This window comes from Trichogramma pretiosum, unplaced genomic scaffold (genome assembly GCF_000599845.2).
Source record: "Trichogramma pretiosum strain Unisexual culture from Peru unplaced genomic scaffold, Tpre_2.0 scaffold35, whole genome shotgun sequence".
Taxonomy (NCBI): Eukaryota; Metazoa; Arthropoda; class Insecta; order Hymenoptera; family Trichogrammatidae; genus Trichogramma; species Trichogramma pretiosum.
Window position 1 is genome coordinate 1265878 of NW_019640943.1, and position 21468 is coordinate 1287345.

At 42.1% G+C, this 21468-nt stretch overlaps 3 protein-coding genes across 4 annotated transcripts in view; all 3 read left to right on the plus strand.

Moving 5' to 3' along the window:
* Nucleotides 1–103: 103 nt before the first annotated feature.
* Nucleotides 104–1655, plus strand: LOC106653531 (40S ribosomal protein S7-like). 2 transcript variants are annotated; one of them, XM_014373007.2, is made up of 5 exons: nt 104–207; nt 707–877; nt 963–1144; nt 1290–1440; nt 1524–1655. In XM_014373007.2, exons 2-5 carry the CDS (start codon nt 707–709, stop codon nt 1599–1601), a joined length of 582 nt encoding a protein of 193 aa, XP_014228493.1. In that variant the 5' UTR covers nt 104–207; the 3' UTR covers nt 1602–1655. The 2 variants fall into 2 exon arrangements, with proteins under 2 accessions (XP_014228493.1, XP_014228494.1); XM_014373008.2 differs by lacking the exon at nt 104–207 and adding an exon at nt 597–621.
* Nucleotides 1656–3428: 1773 nt separating this feature from the next.
* On the plus strand, nt 3429–6960 carry LOC106653405 (protein argonaute-2-like). The gene is made up of 2 exons (XM_014372818.2): nt 3429–3737; nt 3882–6960. The coding sequence occupies exon 2, from the start codon at nt 4029–4031 to the stop codon at nt 6882–6884; it is 2856 nt and encodes a 951-aa protein (XP_014228304.1). The 5' UTR covers nt 3429–3737; nt 3882–4028; the 3' UTR covers nt 6885–6960.
* Nucleotides 6961–9077: 2117 nt separating this feature from the next.
* LOC106653407 (synaptotagmin-7) overlaps nt 9078–21468 on the plus strand; it is a 165407-nt gene continuing 153016 nt past the window's right edge. The window contains exon 1 of the mRNA XM_014372823.2: nt 9078–10444. The gene's annotated coding sequence lies outside the window, so the exon portion shown is untranslated. The remainder of the gene's footprint in view (nt 10445–21468) is intronic.

Below are 21468 nucleotides of genomic sequence, written 5' to 3' on the forward strand. Positions count from 1 at the left end.
CAAAGTGCAAAACATAAATTTACAAATAAAGTCCCAAATTTTACTGAATATACCGAATTAATTGAAATTCAAAAATGTTCGGCGCGCAATCACCGGCGCTCTCTTCGTCGTTTTCATTTACCTCGCGCAGGGGGCGTAGGTTAGGTATTCTTCGGTTCTATCGGCGTTACACTCTTTTTACTAGCCTGGAAACATAACGGGTCCAAGGTATGTAAACCAATGTTAATTTAATTAATTTAACAGTGAATTATTATGAAAAATTGCGTAACGCCTCGTTACTTCATTACGCCGAAAACTTGCTAATTGTGCCGAAGACTACTTTTCTGTTCGATTATTTATGAAAATCAAAAATTTTAGTGGATACTGCCGACGTTGCCGCGTGTTCAGTTCTCCATACTAACCACATGTGCTATAATTGTTTATAATCGATTGTTTAAATTTACGGTGTTGACACAGTTAGTCGTTTTCAGTGTTTACTTCAAAGGTGTAACTTACCATTGAAATGTTAGTTATGGGTTACTTAACTTTAACATCCAAACTTTAACATAGTCTAACCTATATTGCAATTTCTGACTACCATGATCTTTTAATCAGAGTACTAGTCAGTAAGCATTTACTGAAGTAATGAGTGCTAAAATTACCTGTTTCACTACATATAACTTATTCTTGTTTGATAAATTTACTTAACCACTTCAATCTTTTCTAGATGCTGGCAAATGGTGGAAAAATCCTCAAGGCCGGAGGCGCAGAGCCTGATGAGTTTGAAAAGAGTATCGCTCAAGCTCTTATGGAGTTGGAAGCCAACTCTGATTTAAAAACTCAATTGAGAGAGCTTTACATTACCAAAGCTCGTGAGCTCGATCTTGGCACCAAGAAGGTAACTATTAGTAATTTATAGCTTTTACTCAAAGTAATATTATTCAATACAACATAGTTATGAAAATGATTTTACTGTTTTCCAGAGCATCATTATCTATGTGCCAGTTCCCAAACTGAAACAGTTCCAGAAGATCCAAACTCGCCTCGTGCGTGAATTGGAAAAGAAATTCAGCAACAGACATGTAATGTTTGTTGGTGAGCGTAGAATCCTCCCTAAACAGACCAGGAAAACAAGGAGCCAAAACAAGCAGAAGCGCCCAAGAAGGTAAATATATCATTAAAACATTTATTAGTGCAAGATATGTTTTAAACTTCAAGTTGTATATTAAAATCTAAAGACATGCATTAAATTGTTTTTCAATTGCTGGTAATTAACTCTACAGCTTACTAACTATTTTTATTTTTTACAGTCGTACCCTCACAGCTGTCTATGATGCTCTGTTGGAAGACTTAGTCTACCCAGTAGAGATTGTCGGCAAAAGGACCCGTGTTAAGCTTGATGGCTCACAACTCATCAAAGTTCATTTGGACAAAAATGAACAAACCAACATTGACCATAAGGTAAATCAATCAGTTTCATACTGAAAGATAGCTCAAATTTTATCTTGACAAATTATTACAATAAAAATTTATTTCTCTTACAGGTTGACACATTTGCAGCTGTGTATAAGAAACTCACTGGCCGCAATGTAACCTTTGAGTTCCCAGAATCATACGCTTAAGTAAATTATCAATAAAAATAAATTATTGAATAAATATTTTTTATTTTTACAAGATTTATTATTAGTATATAATATCACCCATCAGTCATGCCTCTTAACTTTTGTATTCGGATAATCTGAAGAGACTTAAATTATTTATTATTTATAAAATTAACGAATAATTTGACTTTATATGTCCAGAATATGTTAATGTCTAGAATAGTTTACAGGATAGAATTCTGTTAATTGATAAACAGAAAGTAATTTATAATTTCATTCATTAAATCTTGTTGGAATCAAGACTTTACTCTCACAAATTCATTCTTTTTCAATTGTAACGAAAGACAGAACAGTTTTATTAAAAGAATCTGTAAAAAGTTCATCTTACGATGTAATTGAAAATCTCTCGGCTCAAATCGCGCGCATCAAGACAATCGTTTTCACATATTTTCCCGCAGTCCAAATTACTCAATAAACCTACGAATCCTCATCCAAACAAGCTCATTAAACTCGAAAATCTTGCCTCATTTTTAGACGTTGCTCTTCTTTAAATCCTTCGAACGCGCACATACGAAAATTTCAAACTCGGTAATATACGAAACGCGAGTCGTTACGCCTTAGCGAGTAGGTAGCAGTAGTTCCTAGTTTAGGGCTGTTTCAATTCTCGACAAAGTACCCCCTCAATAAAGCGGAGAGGATATTGCATTAGGAGCGAAGGAAAAAGGTTGAGTGATAAAAAAGAAAGGCTTATATAAGCTCTCGAAATCTCTTTGGGCGCAGTTAAAAGTTAACGAGCGCGAGAGGGACATTCAAATGGTTACGTTCCATTTTCTAAATGATTATTGTCTTACCCTTCGCTTGTGAGAAACTTTTTTTTGCAAGATCGTGCTGCACTTCAAGTTCTGTTGCAAGTTAAGTGATAAATTTCGCGAAGAACGAATTTCTTTAAGTTCTGGAAAAATTTAAATTTTTCGTCAGATTATAACGGGCGTTCGACACCCCCCTTTGCGATTCTTTTCCTTTTTGTTTCAGTCGACCGATTCTCCCCAAAAAGTTAACAGTCGGTGTATGGTTGTGAATGTGATGGGACTCGAGTTTTGTCAATGTTGAATAAATTTTGTGATTAGTTGAGTTCTGAAATAAAATTTAAATCTTTCTTCGAATCGTTTCCTTTTGTTTCAGTCGATCGATTAGCTCCAAAAAGTTAACGGTCAGTGTTTAGTTCTCTACAGGGGCGATCGTTGTGAGGGTGAAGAGTTTTGTGAGTGTTATATCTAGTTAAGTCCTCTACAAGGAGGTCATTGTGAAGGTGAAAAGTTTTGTGTGCGTGTTATCTAGTTAAGGTTTCAGATTCGAGTTATTTTCAGATATGTTTCTCTATCATCTCTCGCAAGAAAGCAGCGTAGCGTACTGCGAAAAGACCAAAATGAACATCGGTGGTAAGTGCGAAAAGGTTAATATGCATAAACGATAATTTTTTCCTCTCGTTTTCTTTTGTTTGCCATTGTCGTACCTCCGAATTGTTACCTGCATTTGTTTTACGACAGCAAGTTCTCTACAAACGAAATAACATGTAAACGCTATGTTGAAAATCCAAGTCGGAGCAAAAACGCCATTTGTTGTATATATTTATGTTTGAATTTTCTTTTTGGCGGTAAACCCGAAATGCATTAACCATTGATAAAAATTCGATAAACTTTCAAATAGCCCAGACAAATAGGACCTCGTGCCGAAAGCGCTACCTATCGACGGAATACCGACGATTCCCTCGTGTAAAATACACACTCACACAGCATTGCCCAAGCGTATGTCTGTACCGTAATACGCTATATAGCATCTTTGACTTCAACAGCACACATTATATACATATATACAGCAGTTGCCTCAGCTGCGTAGTTGCTTTGTCCGCGTTTTACGTGCCTTCAACTGGCTATATTTGTGTGTGTGTGGGTATACGTCAACGAGAGCGGGGACGTGGTGGTGTAGCGTACGGAGTTCTAGCTCGCGCGTATACGTATGTGTGTGTGTCTCTCCCGTCTTCTTCTGTCTCTCGAAGTGCGCAGCCAGCGCGACTCCGTAGTCCACTACATTTACACGCACACAGAGGCACACGTACACGCACACAAGGCAGGCCAAAGTAAAATGGAGTCAGTACAGGTATACTTGCGCACGGCCGAAGATGCATGAGCAATCGTCTCTCGCGATTTAACGTACATCTCGGCTCAAGAACGAGCTGATTTCTATTTTTTTTTTTTTGTTGGTTGTGTTGTTCGTCGTGGTTTATTCGAGGACCAGCAGTAGCAGAGAGAGCTGATCGTGTAATCTCGTGTGCACGCAAGTGTGTGCACTCTGTGTGGTGTGCAGGCGCTCGCGGGTGAGATCAGCAGCAGCAGCAGCGCATCGCAAGTGAGAGAGAGAGAGAGAGAGTGAGCATCAACGAGGCTCAAGATGTTTCCGTCGTTGAACTCGGTGCTCGGCTCGCCTGGGGCCACGACGGGTAGGTGTCCATCGCCCACGAGCCCGTCGAGCACCTCCGTGTCCGGTGTGACGGCGGCCAACGTGGTCGACGGCGAGAGCAGCAGTCCCACGCAGCAGCAGCAGCAACAACAAACGACGCCGAACAACGGCAGCAGCAGCAACAACAGCAACAGCAGCCAGCAGAGCCAGAGCCAGCAGAGCTCGGCCCTGGTACTGTCGAATCCCCAGAGTCGCCAGGTAGCCCGCGGCGATGACGACCATACGCCGCCGCAGCCGCCGGATCTGCCCATATTTACGTGTCCGCGCAGGCCCAACATCGGCCGCGAGGGCCGTGTCATCGGACTGCGCGCCAATCACTTTCAGATCACGATGCCGCGCGGCTACGTGCACCACTACGACATCAACATCATCCCGGACAAATGCCCGCGCAAGGTGAATCGCGAGATCATCGACACCATGGTGCACGCCTACGACAAGATCTTCGGCAATCTCAAGCCCGTCTTCGACGGCAGGAGCAATCTCTACACCAGGGACCCGCTGCCGATCGGCACGGACAAGCTCGAGCTCGAGGTCATCCTCCCGGGCGAGGGCAAGGACAGAGTTTTCCGTGTAACCATCAAGTGGGTCGCCCAGGTGTCGTTGTTCGTGCTCGCCGAGGCTCTGGAGGGTCGTTCCACTCAAGTACCCTACGATGCTATTTTGGCCTTGGATGTCGTCATGAGACACTTGCCTTCCATGACCTACACACCTGTTGGTCGGTCGTTCTTCAGCAGCCCCGATGGCTATTACCATCCCCTGGGTGGCGGCAGAGAGGTTTGGTTTGGCTTTCATCAGTCTGTGCGCCCATCATTGTGGAAAATGATGCTGAACATAGATGTTTCAGCCACAGCTTTCTACAAGGCTCAGCCTGTCATTGAATTTCTGTGTGAAGTTTTTGACATTCGTGATATAAGGGAACAAAAGAAACCACTTACAGATTCGCAAAGGGTTAAATTTACAAAAGAAATCAAAGGACTGAAAATTGAAATTACACATTGTGGTAATATGAGAAGAAAATACAGAGTATGTAATGTCACTCGCAAAGCAGCTCAAATGCAATCATTCCCACTTCAGTTAGAAAATGGCCAAACAGTTGAGTGTACTGTTGCAAAATATTTCAATGATAAGTACAATATGAAATTAAGGTATCCTCATTTACCTTGTTTACAAGTTGGTCAAGAGCACAAACATACATACTTGCCTCTTGAAGTATGTAACATTGTGGCTGGACAGAGGTGTATTAAAAAATTAACAGATATGCAGACATCGACAATGATCAAAGCTACAGCCCGTTCTGCACCAGATCGTGAAAGAGAAATCAACAATTTGGTTCGAAGAGCTGATTTTAACAAAGATTCTTACGTTCAAGAATTCGGTTTAACTATCTCCAATTGTATGGCAGAGGTTAGAGGTAGAATTTTACCTCCACCCAAGCTTCAATACGGTGGCAAAGTCAGTTCAATGAGTGGCCAAACCAAACAACAAGCCTTACCAAACCACGGAGTCTGGGATATGAGAGGCAAGCAATTTTTCACCGGTGTTGAAATTAGAGTTTGGGCTATTGCCTGTTTTGCTCCTGAACGTACCTGCCGTGAAGATGCAATTAGGACATTTATATCAAATTTACAAAAAATCAGCAAAGATGCAGGCATGCCCATCATTGGTTTGCCATGCTTCTGCAAATACGCCCAGGGTGCCGACCAAGTCGAGCCCATGTTCAGATACTTGAAATCACAATTTCCAGCTCTACAACTTGTTGTAGTAGTTCTGCCAGGTAAAACTCCAGTTTACGCCGAAGTAAAGCGAGTGGGTGATACTCTATTAGGAATGGCCACACAATGCGTTCAAGTCAAGAATGTAAATAAGACATCTCCACAAACCCTGTCTAATCTGTGCTTGAAGATCAACGTTAAACTTGGAGGCATCAACAGTATTTTGGTTCCAAACATAAGACCAAAGGTATTCAACGAGCCCGTCATCTTCTTCGGCGCCATCACCACGCACCCACCAGCCGGTGACAGCAAGAAGCCCAGCATAGCAGCCGTCGTGGGCAGCATGGACGCCCATCCATCCCTGTACGCCGCTACCGTTCGAGTGCAGCAGCATCGCCAGGAAATCATTCAGGAGCTCAGCTCGATGATCAGAGAGCTGCTGATAATGTTCTACAAGAACACGGGTGGCTACAAGCCGCACAGAATCATTCTTTACAGGGACAGCGTGTCCGAGGGACAGTTCCTGCACGTGCTCCAGCACGAGCTCACGGCGATCCGCGAGGCCTGCATCAAGCTCGAGTCCGACTATCGTCCGGGCATCACGTTCGTCGTCGTGCAGAAGCGCCACCACACCCGGCTGTTCTGCGCCGACGCCAAGGAGCAGAGCGGCAAGAGCGGCAACATACCCGCCGGCACGACCGTCGACGTCTGCATCACCCACCCGACCGAGTTCGACTTCTATCTATGCAGTCACCAGGGCATCCAGGGCACCTCGAGGCCGTCGCACTATCACGTGCTCTGGGACGACAACAAGTTCGAGAGCGACGAGCTGCAGTGCCTCACCTATCAGCTGTGTCACACGTACGCCAGGTGCACGCGCTCCGTCAGCATCCCGGCGCCCGCCTACTACGCGCACCTGGTGGCGTTCCGCGCGCGCTACCACCTGGTCGAGAAGGAGCACGACAGCGGCGAAGGATCTCATCTGTCCGGGGCCAGCGAGGACTGGACACCCGGGGCTATGGCCAGGGCCATCACTGTGCATAACGACGTCAAGAAAGTTATGTACTTCGCGTAGATTATATTGATCTTCTGAATAGTTTTTAGGGGTACGATTCACATTCTTCTATATTTTTTTTTCATTTTTTTTTTTTGTAAGAAAATACAAAGATGTCTTGCAATATTTTCTTTAATCAAGCCGGGGATTCTTCTATTCTATGTTTGAACGACATAATAATACAAAAAAGTAATCATGAATTGTAAAAACATGAAGTAACAAGTAATTGTTATTAAGTTAAAATCACTCCAGACAAATTGTGAAGATTTTTAGATAAAAATCCAGCTAAAATAAGCTACCCTCTTAATATTTCATTCTATTTAAAGATGAAGTTCTTATTAGAAAATATGTAACCAAAACTATAGCATGTATTAAGTGATGGATAGAAACTCTATTCTAATATTTATTTTACATTAGCTTTGGTGTAACGAAGCTAAAGTGTTTTTTTTTACTATTTAATTTTTTTTAAGTGATTGCCTATCACTGCATATATATTTTGTTAAATCATAGTTCGTTTCATAACTAACCCAATATATATGTCTTTCTTATTATGTTGCTATCTCTATTATCATTATAGATGAAAAAATTAATGAGCAAAATTGAGAAAACGAGTGATTGAAAAAATTAACCAATTTAAATGTGAATTAATTAGAAAGTACAAATGAAGAAGTTATAGATACAGTATCTGTAAGATAAAAAAAAAATAAATTTCCAACCAATTCGAAAATTGTGAAAGCGAAGAATTGGATTGTGATTCGGGCATATAAAAGTAACAATGTTGAAAAAATCAATATAGATGAATAATAGTTTAATAATCATTTGCCAAGCGATTCTATTTTGATGTACCTATTAAAGATGTGTATCTTCAATGATTGTAACTTAATTATGCTAATAAATGTAAGTTTCACTATAAATGCATTGTGTTCGTACCGCATTCTTCTCAATTTTCACCAACTTGCAGAATTTACTATTTTTTTGTTCTCTCACCCCTCAACATCAGCAGCACCAGCAACAGCAGCCCTTGGCACTTTGAAAGTTTCGAGCGCGCACGCAAGTTTTCCAATAAAATTATCGATACTTATACGAAAAATCCTTTTTCCGAAACTTCGAACGCGCCCCGAAAGTTTTTTTTATTTTCTCTCTCTCTCCCTCTCAAAGTGTCAATTTTTATTTCTCCACGCGCGTGACATTCTCATTACCGGAAGTTTTATTTATAACGCGCCGAATCGAAATCGCGTACGTCGTTTTTCGTAAAATAATTCATTATCCGCTCGCGTTTGTAATTATGCCACGCGTTGGTAATACGATATAGTTGCTTTGCATTTGTAACGCATGATTTGCAACCACCTACTACGCACGTGTACGGCGAGCAGAGCTTTATCTTCCAAAAAGCTCGCTCGACCCAGACGTTTTCCTTGGCCTGTGTGGAAAAGCTTTTCTTACGGCGTTGCGTTTATCACTCGGCTAAAAGCCAGACGTTCGTACATGAAAGGAGAAAAAGAGGTACACAACACTAAAAGGTCGAGGGTGCGTGCCGATTCACGCAGCAGCAACAAAAAAAAACAGTAAGAAAAGGTAAACGATTTTTCCCTTGAGCCCGATGAGAGAAAAGTGACTCAAGTTTGCACTCGGTATCTCTATCTACGGTCGCGATCGCAGATAGCTCGTCTCGATACATTGTTCAATAATATAATATCAAATATTTATTCATCTTGAGTAAATGCTGTGACGCGCGCGCGAGAGAGCCCCATTTCGTCAATTGTAAATCATGCCAGTCGATCAAGAACACGAGTCGCAAGGCAAAGGAAAAAAAAACATTGTTCCAAATAGTCGTAGTCATGGTTCATAATTTGTTTTTCCTCTTCTCTCTCTTTTCGGTGTTAACTTGTATTTTAATCGAATTCTAAACGCATCCCAAAAAGCTTTTCTCCGCAAAAAGGAGCTTTTTCAAAAGATCTCTCTCTTCACTCACTGATCTTCTTGTGTCTATCTAATACGTATATAAGCAAAGGTACGAAATGCGGAGGCATACTCTATATCTATATATCCATGTGTATACCGCGGCAGCTAGAGAGTCGAGTTAAAGGGGGTGAATCGCGTGCACTGCAATAAGGAAAAAGAGGGAGGGGAGTCTGTCTCTGTCTCTCTCTCTCGGCTCGGTACGACTATGGAGATACGAACCACATCGGCAGTCTCGACTAAAGCGCGCGGCGAGCAGCAGTAGCAGCAGCGAGCATAGTGTGCAGTGCATGTGCTGTACGCGCGCGACACGCTGTTGTTGTCGTTGTGCTTGTGCGCTCGGAACGGCAACCACCTATATAATATTGTTTATCGCTTACGATATTGTTGCTCGTAACAAATATACATCGTGCATCTAAATGTGTGTGTGAAAACAACCGTGTAAATTTTTTTCTTCCCACGACGATAAAATAGATAAAAAAAAAGTGAGAAAAAAGCACGGCGGCACACCTTGTATATCGCGGTACATAAATAGTGCGGTGCAAGTTTTTTTTTCCTGGTGCTAAATAATTTCACCCCGTCGTAATTTCCTCATTTTTAAATTCGAGATTATACACACACGGAGCTTTTACGCCTTTGAACGTTGATTGTCGATCGATCGCGCAATACACTCCTAGAGCGAGCGAGCTTTTTGTAACAAAAAAACAGAGAGAGAGAGAGAGAGAGAGAGAGAGAGAAAAAAGAATTGCTCATGAAAAATAAATTCGGCTTACTTTCTTTCCTAGCTCGGAGCGAGTAAGCGCGCGCTTTGAACCGCACGACGCATGAATTCGGCAGTAGTCTCTAACGCTGATTTTCACTTCATTTAAATAAAAAAAAAAAACAGCGTGCATAGCCAGATCGATCTAGCCGAGCGAAGGAGATTATAAATTATTTATCGATACGTTACGTAAGTACGGAGACAAAAAAAACGCCGTAGTATAGGTACACGCGAAATCTCTCTAATTTCTCGTCTCTTTCTGGGCTTTGTATCGCACTTGACCCGTGAAAATTGCAGAAAACGCTGCTGCAGCGTCGTCGCAGCCGCGAACCGTGAATGAATTATAATAATATTCTGGCACGTGAAAAAGAAGCTGCTGCTACTCTACACACACGCGCGGGTCGCGTTGCTTTTTTCCTGCTACTCTGCGGCCGACATGCTACTAGTACCACCCGCACGGACAACCACGACGATGAGACGAGAATAGCGCGTAATTAGGGAAAAAAGGAGGAGATAGAAATTTCGCTGTCTTTTCCTTCTTACTTTATCTATTTCTTTGTTGTGTGTTGCCTCCCTTGTGCAGAAAAATCTAGTATGACGAGTGCGAGGACGTGTGCGCGCGAGTGTGCGTAAATTGAAGGCAAAAAAGAAAAGTAAAGTGAGAAATCAACTCGATCGTATATAGTTTTAACATAGTGTCAAAAAAAAATATGTGTGTGCGTTGAAAAGAAAAAGAAGAAAAGCAGAGCCAAAAAAAAAAACCACCGGATAGATCGGTAGACTAGACTCGATCAACGAGGCGCAGCGTAGCATCAGAGCTTCGTGCACGGATCGCCTCTACTCCAGCTCTAGTACAGCACAGGTAAAAGCTCCTCGTCCGCATTGTGAAATATTATAAAACGTTATAAATCCCGCGCGTTCGAGCTTATAATCTTCCCAAGTATAAAACTCTTCCTCTATCCATTGTGCACGTAATGAGTAATTTGCTCGAATCCGTGCGTAAGAGTATGAATAACATTTTGGATTACGAATATAATGCAACCTATTTACTTTATTGTAGCGCGAGAGGCTTATGGCAATTTTAGCTTTCGAGCTTTTGGCAGTAGAGGGGTGGGATATTATTTATTCGCTCCGCGAGCGGAGCTTGCTGGCCGGGGACGATCGACGTAAACGTAAAATTGAGTTTCAGCGGCTGCATGTATTATGTAAAATGTGCACCCATGATTATTAGGAGGAGTGCCTTTATACGATCGAAACCGATGGGATTGAAGAGAGAGATAGAGAGGTGGGCAATAAAAGCTCTGCGGTGTGTGGCAGATTCGATGACGCATAAACTCGTTTTATCGTTTTCGTTCTCCCGATTCTTTTACTCTTTTTTTCTTTCTCTCTCTCTCGCTGTCTCTCCTTTTTTCGTTTTTCGTTTCGCATATGTATAAATCCATGCAGCAGTTTTGTTCTCGTACAGCATTAATTACAGAAACGCACGCCCGCGCGCGTCACGACGTTTAATTGTCGCGAGTTAATTGCCATCCACCCGTGACGCGCTCTTTGACTCCCCTTTTTTTCTGCGTACGTATAATATTTTCAACCGATCTTCGCATTATAACTGGCACATCTTGATATATCATATTCATCCTCGTCGTTCAATCAGTTTTTCCCGAAAGCCGATCAATTTTCCTATATACTTATCCTTTCCTCGATTATGGAAAAAAAAAGAATCTCTCGGATTCGGGGTCACGACACAAATGTCCCTCCATCCATCCGTTTGTTTATACACTACCCTCTCTCTTCGTCGCAAGACGACGCGCCTTTTTTTTTTTTTATTATAAGAAAACGATACATCGCGTGCGGAGGCGCGAAAGCTATTATAGCGCGGCTTGTACTGCAGTAGAAAATGATAATTATAGAATAATATGCGGGTCCTTTTGCATATAATGCATTGTATCATGAATGGATGCTTGCGGGGTGTATAATTTGCACGCGTGCCCTTACGTAAGATCGCGAAGAGGGAGAAAACTTCATTGACAGCCTAAAAATAGCTCTGTCAATTGGAAATTATGTCAATAAGATATTATAATATACACCAGGAATTTCTCGAATATTGAAATTCTCGCGCTCTGCATGTGGAAGTCAATACTTGTTACGTAGGGTTTATGATTAATATATATAGCGAACTCGCAATTCGATTGATTACGTATTATATGTATTATTATAGGCGTAATAATAGCCGAAGGAAAAAATTTATCCGTGTACGCATAATTTACAGTACAGGTACAGTAGCAGTGGAGCAAGCTCGGGTTTAATGCAAAATTATCACTCGAAGTCGGTGGTTGTACACACACACGACGTTAGTTAGATAATCGCCCCTGGCAACGTGATTTGCGCGTTCATTTTCTTTCCTTTTTTTTTGTTCAAACCCATCGCGCGACGCGCAACGAGCCTTAAATAAAACGAAGCGATAATGGCTTACTCGAAAGAAAAAAAAAGCTTACAGCACACGTATACACATTTACGCGGCGCACATACGGTTAGAAGAGGCGCACATAGCCGATAATCGCGCTTACATTTATAACGCGCGCAGTTTATAAGGCAAAATCGCATGGTATTATCCCAAAATTATTATATAGATATAATACACAGTGAGCCGAGAAAGAAAAAAAAAAGTATGTTAACGACGCCGATGTAACGTCTTAAGGTGTTCCCCAACTTTACGACGTCGTCTTTAATACACTCTCGCGTTGGTATTTAAGTCGAACTATGCGCAGCTCGCGCGCATATAGGGAACGAAACGCACATATTATATAATATATACTTACTCTACCCCGGTTATAGTAGTAAGTATTTAAACGGGTCGATGCGCGTACGACATCGTGTAGTGCAGTCTGCAAGGTGATCTTTTGAAAAGGTCACCAGCACTCGTCAATTATAAGCGCTATGTAACGAAAATTGGTCGTCCGAAAATTTGCAGCTTGTAATTGAAACTCGTAATCGCTCGCGAGTACATACAGAGTGCGTTAGTGCGAGTATAACGATATAACTCTTTTCACTCACTCTCTTCGAAAACCTTGAAATACTTCGTTTGAACGCGTAGGTGCTGGCACACGCTGCTGCTGCTCGAAACTCGTAATGAATAAATTATACTCTCGTTTACTCTCTTTTTAAAATCTCCTGAGAAAGCTCGCCGCAAACTTTTTTTTGCGCGCATGAAAAAATTAATAAAAAATAATCATAAAAGAGACAATGTGGCGAAAAGTTGTTCATCGTTGCGTCGATCGTCTTTCAAAGGGAGTATCTGCGCGTGCATAAGCTGAGTCATTTCTAGACAATTAATCTTCCATACGCGTAAATAAATATATATTATTATGTATAACGTAACGAGCTCGAGTTGCAGCGACGACGCGACGATCACGATGTTGTATACACAGAAACTATGCGCGACGATAAGCGATGCACATGGGTATAATGTATAACGCACAGCATATAAAGACATATCATGCATAGAGACAGCGGCGCATACTTTCCGCGGCTCTCGCAGCTGTCATCGCACGGAGCTTTAATATAGTCGCTAACGATTATTCTCAAAGTGAGTACAGTAGATATTTCGTTATTTTTCATCATCATTATTTTTTTTTTCCAACTCGTTCTCGTTCTCGTCATCTGCGTACGATGTTGATCGATAGACAGCGCGCGCGCGCGCCGGACGTTTTCGATTGTTTTGCATTTTTATTCGAAATCGCGCGCACACACACACACACGGGATATCGTTCACGGATCGTATTTTCTTTTACTTCCTCTCTACTCGTCCTCGTCCGTTGTCGCCGTTGACGTGCTCGCGGCAGAATTACGCTTTTCAATTAAAATCTGGTCGGAGCGTATTCGGGGAAAATCGTTGAAATGTTGTATATATCTCTCGTTTTAAAACGAGAACGCAAAATTTTCTCGAACGTCGAAGGGAGAGATTCTGCCAGTTTATATACCACGGAGTTGTGTGCGTATACCACGAACGATTTTCTTACGATTACGTGTGCGCGCAGGACATACCGCAATATATATAGAGAGAGACAGGAGACTCTTTTGAGCTCCGTACACCTACTGCGTAGTACACTGAAAAAAATTTTATACCCAAATCCAGCGAAATTGGCTAGCTGGATCAGCAAAAGATATTTTGCTGCCACGGCAAAATTATTTTGCCGTGGCAGCAAAAAATTTTTGTCGCGGCAGCTAAATGATTTCGCTGGGACAGCAAAAGGTTTTGTCGTGGCAGCAAAATATCTTTTGCTGATCTAGCTGTCCACTTTCGCTGAATAGACTTGGGCACAAGGACACTCGTAACCAATCGACTTGCTTTGGAAGTCCAATGCATGGCACAGAATGTGTAAGTAGCGGAGAGCAACGAACATCGCCGAGAACCAGCCGAGGCAAATTTTTAGAACAAGTTCTAAATGCATAACTCGGAGTCGGTGGCGGCACACACGTGAGATGTTATTTGCTGGCATGTAGCCTGCTGCTGCGGCACACACACACTCACCCATACGATGTCGGCCTACACATCGCTGTTGCGATTCAGAGCGATCTCTGAAAGGATTCGCACTGTTTCGTTACTACACGCACAAACACAAACACACATTGCATGAGACGAGATCGCAACTCAAGAGCCTTATGCAAGCACACGTATACACACACGAATGATCACATACTCACACAAATGTGAACGATTCGATGTCCGTTACAACGCGACTTGACATCGTCAAATCGCACACGGCACCAAGTTGCACAAACAAGGACGCTCCGCTGACCGCCACTCGAAGGTACAATCACACACACACACACATACACACACACGCATGCGTGTAAACGAAGCAACACGCGCGCACGAGCTGCCGACTGCCGAGTTGCCAGCACGTCTGTCGTTTGTCGTTACTCCAAAAATGCAGAAACACATAGTATTGACTGTTTTTCGACCGTATTGCACCATGTCAGCTCGAATCCTGGCCACTCGACTGCTCGCGCGCGTGTTGCTTCGTTTACACGCATGCGTGTGTGTGTGTGTGTGTTTGTACCTTCGAGTGGCGGTTAGCGGAGCGTCCTTGTTTGTGCAACTTGGTGCCGTGTGCGATTTGACGATGTCAAGTCGCGTTATAACGGACATTCGAATCGTTCACATTTGTGTGAGTATGTGATCATTCGTGTGTGTATACATGCATTTGCAATGTGTGTTTGTGTTTGTGCGTGTAGTGACGAAACATGCCAGCAAATAACATCTCACGTGTGTATAGAAGTGTGCCGCCACCGACTCCGAGTTATGCATTTAAAACTTGTTCTAAAAATTTGCCTCGGCTGGTTCTCGGCGATGTTCGTTGCTCTCCGCTACTTACACATTCTGTGCCATGCATTGGACTTCCAAAGCAAGTCGATTGGTTACGAGTTTCCTTGTGCCCAAGTCTATTCAGCGAAAGTGGACAGCTGGATCAGCAAAAGATATTTTGCTGCCACGAAAAAACCTTTTGCTGTCCCAGCAAAATCATATAGCTGCCGCGACAAAAATTTTTTGCTCCCACAGCAAAATAATTTTGCCGTGGCAGCAAAATATCTTTTGCTGATCCAGCTAGCCAATTTCGCTGGATTTGGGTATAAAATTTTTTTCAGTGTAGTACTGCTGCTTGTATAAAACCCTCGAATACGTGTTGCCTTGCGCTGACCCATGAATTTTGATAAGCTCTTTGGACTTTTGAAACCTGCGTCCTGGGCTTTTCTCTTTTTCTCCTCTATACGCGTGCTGCGCGACAGTCCAGGAAAATCCTTTCGTTGCCGCACAGATCCTTTTCGTGCTACGTGTGTCCGTGTGTATTCCACGTCGTATAAAACACTCTATACCCGGTAGTTGTATACGAATCGATGTAAAACTAAACTAAAAAAATAAAGAACAAACGAAAAACAAAAAAAAAAGCAAAAAAAAAAAACAAGCGAGAAAATCGCAGGTAGTAGCGGAGTTTTGTCTTTCGAGCTTATCCGTCGGATGTGTCATCCCTCCAACAAACGCCTCCGTGTACGCGAGAGCAGAGCCTCTCCAATCCGTCTCATTTGAATATAGGTATACATAGTGCAATTTCATTTCGAATATACATAAGTCTAATCTGAAATTCCCATTGGTGTACTTGCTCCTGTGAGCAGACGCGCGCGCGCGCGGGCGTCTATGCGAATTTAATATCCAAGCTTGACAGCCGCGTAACGAGGCATCCACGTATACACACGTGTATACACCCACACACACACATACGCTCGCGATGTGCAGCAAACACTTGTCGTATATTATGTGCATGCATGCATGGCATTTTCCAAGAGCTAGAATGAAAATAAATGCACTATATGATTTTTGCCTACTTGTTCTTTATTTCTTTTCGTACATAGCTAAATAATATGAAGTTTTTCACGCGCGCGCTAGGATGTACGCGTGTAAACACATTGCAGCGCACGTGTTACAGCGAGCATTAGCATATTTATCAGGATGAATATTGAAGAGGAAGGGAGAGAGAGAGAGGGAAGGCGGCCAGGTATATCAATTAGCATATTCCGATTGTATGTTTGTGGTTTCGCATGCATAAGTAGTGCTCCATTATTATTATTATTATCATTATTATCATTCTACCTTCTCTATACAACAACGTACAGGGCATCGTCGTCGGCGCTCCGTTTACCTGTAGAACGTGTACCAATCGCAATTTTTGCAATTGAGTATTATCGATTTAGCCATATGTACGTGACCCCATCGATGAAAACGACTATGGGTCACCGTGTAACAACTTGGCTTTTCTACCGATCCTCTAGCATTTTCTTCCTTTTTTTTCTTTCTTTTGCTTCGCAGTTCGCCAGCCATCGCAGGCGCGCGCGCGCGCGTATTTATTATTCAGTTCCGAATTAGGTTCCATCGATAATTTGATTTCTGCGCGAGTCGAGTTTTCGGAGCAAAAAAAAAACACAACACGGCGTACGATCGCGCAGGATTATCCCGTGATTGAATTTCTATCAATAATCAATCTGCAATTCAATTAGTCCGCAGCAGTTGTCATTATTAGCATACATCACACACATGTATATTACGAATTATAATCCACCGTATTACGTGAGAAACGAGCGGGCGCGCGATATTTAGTTGACTTCTTGTGCTCGGTCTTTGGTCGGTCAAACGACACGTATTATATATGAATCTTACGGAGCTATAATTCAGTAGTAGCCTAAAGATTTAATTACAGCGTGGAAAGTATAGATCGTAGCGCGCGCGTAAGGCTAAAACACCGATTATGGAACGATATACCAATTTGTGAAACAGTAGCACTTAAACCATCATAAATAACTGTTAAATTGTTTTTGTTAGAATTTTGGCATAATAGCAATTGAAGCGTATCAACTTGCATAAGTATCATAAATAAAACATGATTTTGAAGTTATTATGGAATAAATTAATCAAGTACGTTGGTTCGATTTCCTTGTTCCAATTAATGTCACGCGCAAAGTTTGCCTTTTTTTAACAACGGGGTCCGGCTATACTCTTTTATCATTTATCACTTATATTTAAATAAAACGAAAATTAAATACACCAATTTAAACAAGGTGATTTCGTTATCAAAGATATGGTGCACGTACAGTGATGAGTCGGTTTTAAGGTTTTATCAATTTTTGTTTTTTATGTGGATATATGCTTTTGACCGTTACACGATGCCTACTGCGCATGCCGCCGTTTCTCGTTCTCACTCTTGACGCTAAGTGAAATTTTTTTTGTACAGTATGATTGACTAGAGAAAGTGAATGCGTGGGCGGAGTCAAACACTCGCGAACAGTTGGGCTGCGTGAACGGTTACAGAAAAGATCGCCACATCTGCAGCACGCGTGGTTTTTGTTTACAAATATGTAATATCTTACATTTAATAAGCACAATTGTTATCGTGATCGTGTTTGTGTGTGAGTGCGCAAAAATGTCCGCAATCAAATTGAAACAACTCAAAAGCCTAAAGGAAAATATCAATTGGACGAGTGAAAAAGATCGACACGAATTCATTCGAAAAAGCGTCCCTGTATGCAGCGACTGGACGGAGCGACTTCCGAAGCTCCGTGGCATCTTTAGTGCCCAAGAAATCGAGTGTCTCTTGACAGATGCCTTGAATTACAAGGACGAGATTTACAACAAAGGCGCCGTGTTCGTCAAGTTCGTGGCGCGCAGCGGCTACAAGCACGAGCACGAAATCGATCGAAGCAAAGCCACGCCGCTGCATCACGCGGCCAGATGCAGGACCCGCATCGGCGACGAACTGGTGAGCCATCTCTTTCTGATCTACGGATGCGACGTCAACTACGTCGACAGAAGTGGTTTCAGTCACTTTCACGCGGCCTGCATGTCCGGCTGCGTGGACGACGTTAAAAAATTCATCGAACTCGGCCAGGACGTCGATCGCCGCGTGAAAGAAAGCGGCGACACGCCGCTGCACGTGGCACTGCGGAATCATCTCACCTCCGAACGTCGCTACCAGGAAGTGGTCGAATTGTTGCTGAAGAACGGCGCCAACCCCAATCTGGCTAACAACGACGGATCGACCCCTCTGCATGTCGTTTGCCAGAGAGCCAACGCGTATTCCCTGCAGCAGAGCGTCTTCGTGAAGATGTTGTTCGAGCTCGTCGAAGAGCGATACGAGCCATTGCGGGTCGACGCGAAGGACGGCGCGGGTCGGACACCGCTGCAATTGGCCGTGTCGAATCTCAAGCTGCGCGTGGTCGATGTACTCGTGAATCGTGGCGCCGATCTGTCGAGCTTCGTTTTTCCCACAGATAGTCAGTTCGCCACGCAATTCGATTGGCCGGGTGAACACAAACAATTGCTCATAGCATCCGCCGCTCTGGCCATCGCCGAATGTTTGAAAATGGGAGGATACTGTCTGAGCCGAAGCGACGCCCTGGCGATCATGAAATTGTTAGCCGATCAAGGAGTGCTCGCGGAGTCTAGGTATCACGACATATTTAAAAATATCAAGGAATATTGCGACGACGACGACGAGTTCGTGGCGAGAGCCAAAGAGACAATGGTGAATTCGAGTTTGTCGCTCTACGACCTGGTGGAATCGCGACAAGAACAGACGGCGAAACTAGTCTCTTACGAGGACTTCTACGAGTTCGAGAAAACTATTTTGTGGTTGGAGTTCCCGGGAGACTCCAGATACGCGCGTAAGAAGCAACTTTGCGAAAAAATATGTAGAAGATTTTTCTTGAGTTGGGTTTATGAAGCTTTTATGGAGCTGATACACCATAGGCTGCCACTGGAGTGCTGCGACATGATCATCGAACATTTGATGAACAAAGATTTGTATCATATTTGCTTGGCGGCGACGGAAAAATTGTAAAGTGTACAATATAGCTGTAGATGAAAAAAAGCATAAACTCAAAAACTTTGATACATTTTTCAGATCATAAAATAAAAAAAAATAGAGTTTCACCTCAGGGCTTGCTTAGTATTGCGAACAATTTCACGCGAAAGAGATGTCAAAAAATAGGTAGTAATAGTTGAATGTACCTTGAAATTTTTCCATGTAATTTAAGTAGGATTTTTTATCAATTATGTTGAAATTGCGCCCGAAAGGAGAAAATGTACGTATACTTACAGGACACGGGGGGGGGGGACATTTCATGTACTTATCTTTGCTGCATTCATCGTGGGTACCTTTTGGGCATAAATTTAATAATGGAAAAAATAGATGATTTTATGATTACAGTCATATCTTAATATAGTAATAGTACAAATGGTAATAACTTTATTTTGTTAACATTCCAACAGCATTCCAAAGCTTCTCTGTATAACAATGAAAGTTACGATCGAAATAAATTTAAAAAAAAAACATTTAATTCATCATCCAATTAGATTTTAATTTATTTGTGTTTTTTTTTCTAATCTAAATATGCATCCAAGGAACAGTCCGTACGCACAGAGCCATTGCATAATAACACGCAGTTTACCAGTTTACAGCAACGATATCAATGGCAGAAACCGCAGGAACGTAAACTCGACCTCTACGTGATAATACGCTTGAATGGATTTCCGTCCGCGCATGGCAGCAGCAACAGCAGCTGCACGAGATCAGGGCATGGATAGAGGCGCGCGTGCCGTATCGAGATATTTCAAATCTGCCGGTGTATTATATGCCTTACATCGATTAGATATACGTAACTCGGTGAATACACGTACAGAATTGAGAAAAATAAGTTAAATATAACGTTTTTTTCTGTACGCTATGTATATACCAGCTACGCTGTCTGCGTTATATTGCATTGTCACACGGCGTATAGTATAGAAAAGAGGATTGAAGCTTTAAGATTTTGATACAATAAAATCTCGTATTATTGCGAGATTGTGAAAAGAGAGATAACGTTGCGGATATGTAGGAAAAAAAATACGACGACTAAATTCTAATTTATGATGTTTCCACGAGATCTACTGGTGGTGTACTGTATCTGTATAATATCGATTTTCACGCGGCACACGGTTGTCATATAATATATATGGGCTAAGTCATAGCTAGGATGATGGCTAAAAATATAAATTTAAAAAAAGTAAATTTTTAAAGAGTACATTAAAAAATGAAAATCCTGAAAATTTCAGCGCTTTAGATCCATTACTCGTGTATCTACAGGGGTTCAAAGTTGAATTTTCATTTTCTGATATTATTCTGCTTTTCTGGAGTTAACATGAAAAAATTGTTAAATTATGATTTATAATGAAAAATTTGATGGGAAATTCATACTTGTTCTAAAATATCATACATATCACTTACAAAGCTCTTAAATATGATAAAATAGCATAAAATAGCATGAAAGTCCAAAAAAGAACTTGGATCAATCTTTTGATTAGGCCAAAATTGAAATATGTTCAACGACAGACCAAAATACAACTTTTGATACATTTTGGTCTATTGTTGAAGTTTTAATTCTATAGCTTAATCAAAGGATACAAACAAATTTATTTTTGGACCTTTATGCTATTTTACCACATTTAAAAGCTTTTGGCGTTAGGGCGTTATTTAAATTAAAGGCGTTAAATCATCATTTGACAATTTTTTCATATTCACCCCAGAAAAGCAAAATAACAAGTAGAACAGCATTAGAAAATCTCTTCAAAAATATACTTTTTTCGAATTTCTATTGTGTGCCATCACGCCAACCACGGTTTAGCTCATATGTGAGCTTTACTGCACAAACACATGAACGCACACGCGCACACAGCGGAGTTCGCAGAATCTTTTTTTTCATCCTGGAGGTCACTTTTATAAGTATTTAAGCTTCCCAAAGGAGTAGAGCTTGCGGAATCGTATAGTTAATTGACGAGAGAGAGTGAGAGAGAGCGAGTGCTGTGAGCGACGTCGTTAGCCGTACATACTTGAGCGACGCAGTCGGTACAAACGTTTTTTTTTTTTCCTTTTTATTCTCTCTCGCTCTCTAAACGCACTGTATCGTTGTCGTCATCTTGGTCGCGCAGGCCGCTGGCGGGTGAACAAAACGCGGGAAACGCCATTCGTATATGAATACTGGTATGCACGAGTTGCTTTTAATATTAAACTTTCGTCGCTCGCGTGTCGCGTCTCGTTTTATTACTTTTCATGCGACGACGCGCGTTTGCCCGTGAAAAAAAAAATGGACCGATTTCGAGTTGCTCCAACGCGCGCCCGCGCGCGGATTTTCATATTCATGCGATCGACTTTCGGGCGGGGTAGCGGGAAGGCGGCGAAAACTTTGTTTTGTTTGCGCCGTTGCGAATTCAGCCCAACAGTTGTGCTGCGCTGCACTAAAAGCATCCCCAACACACAACTAAATGTGTGTGTGCGTGTGTGAGTACGCCATGCATATATAGGA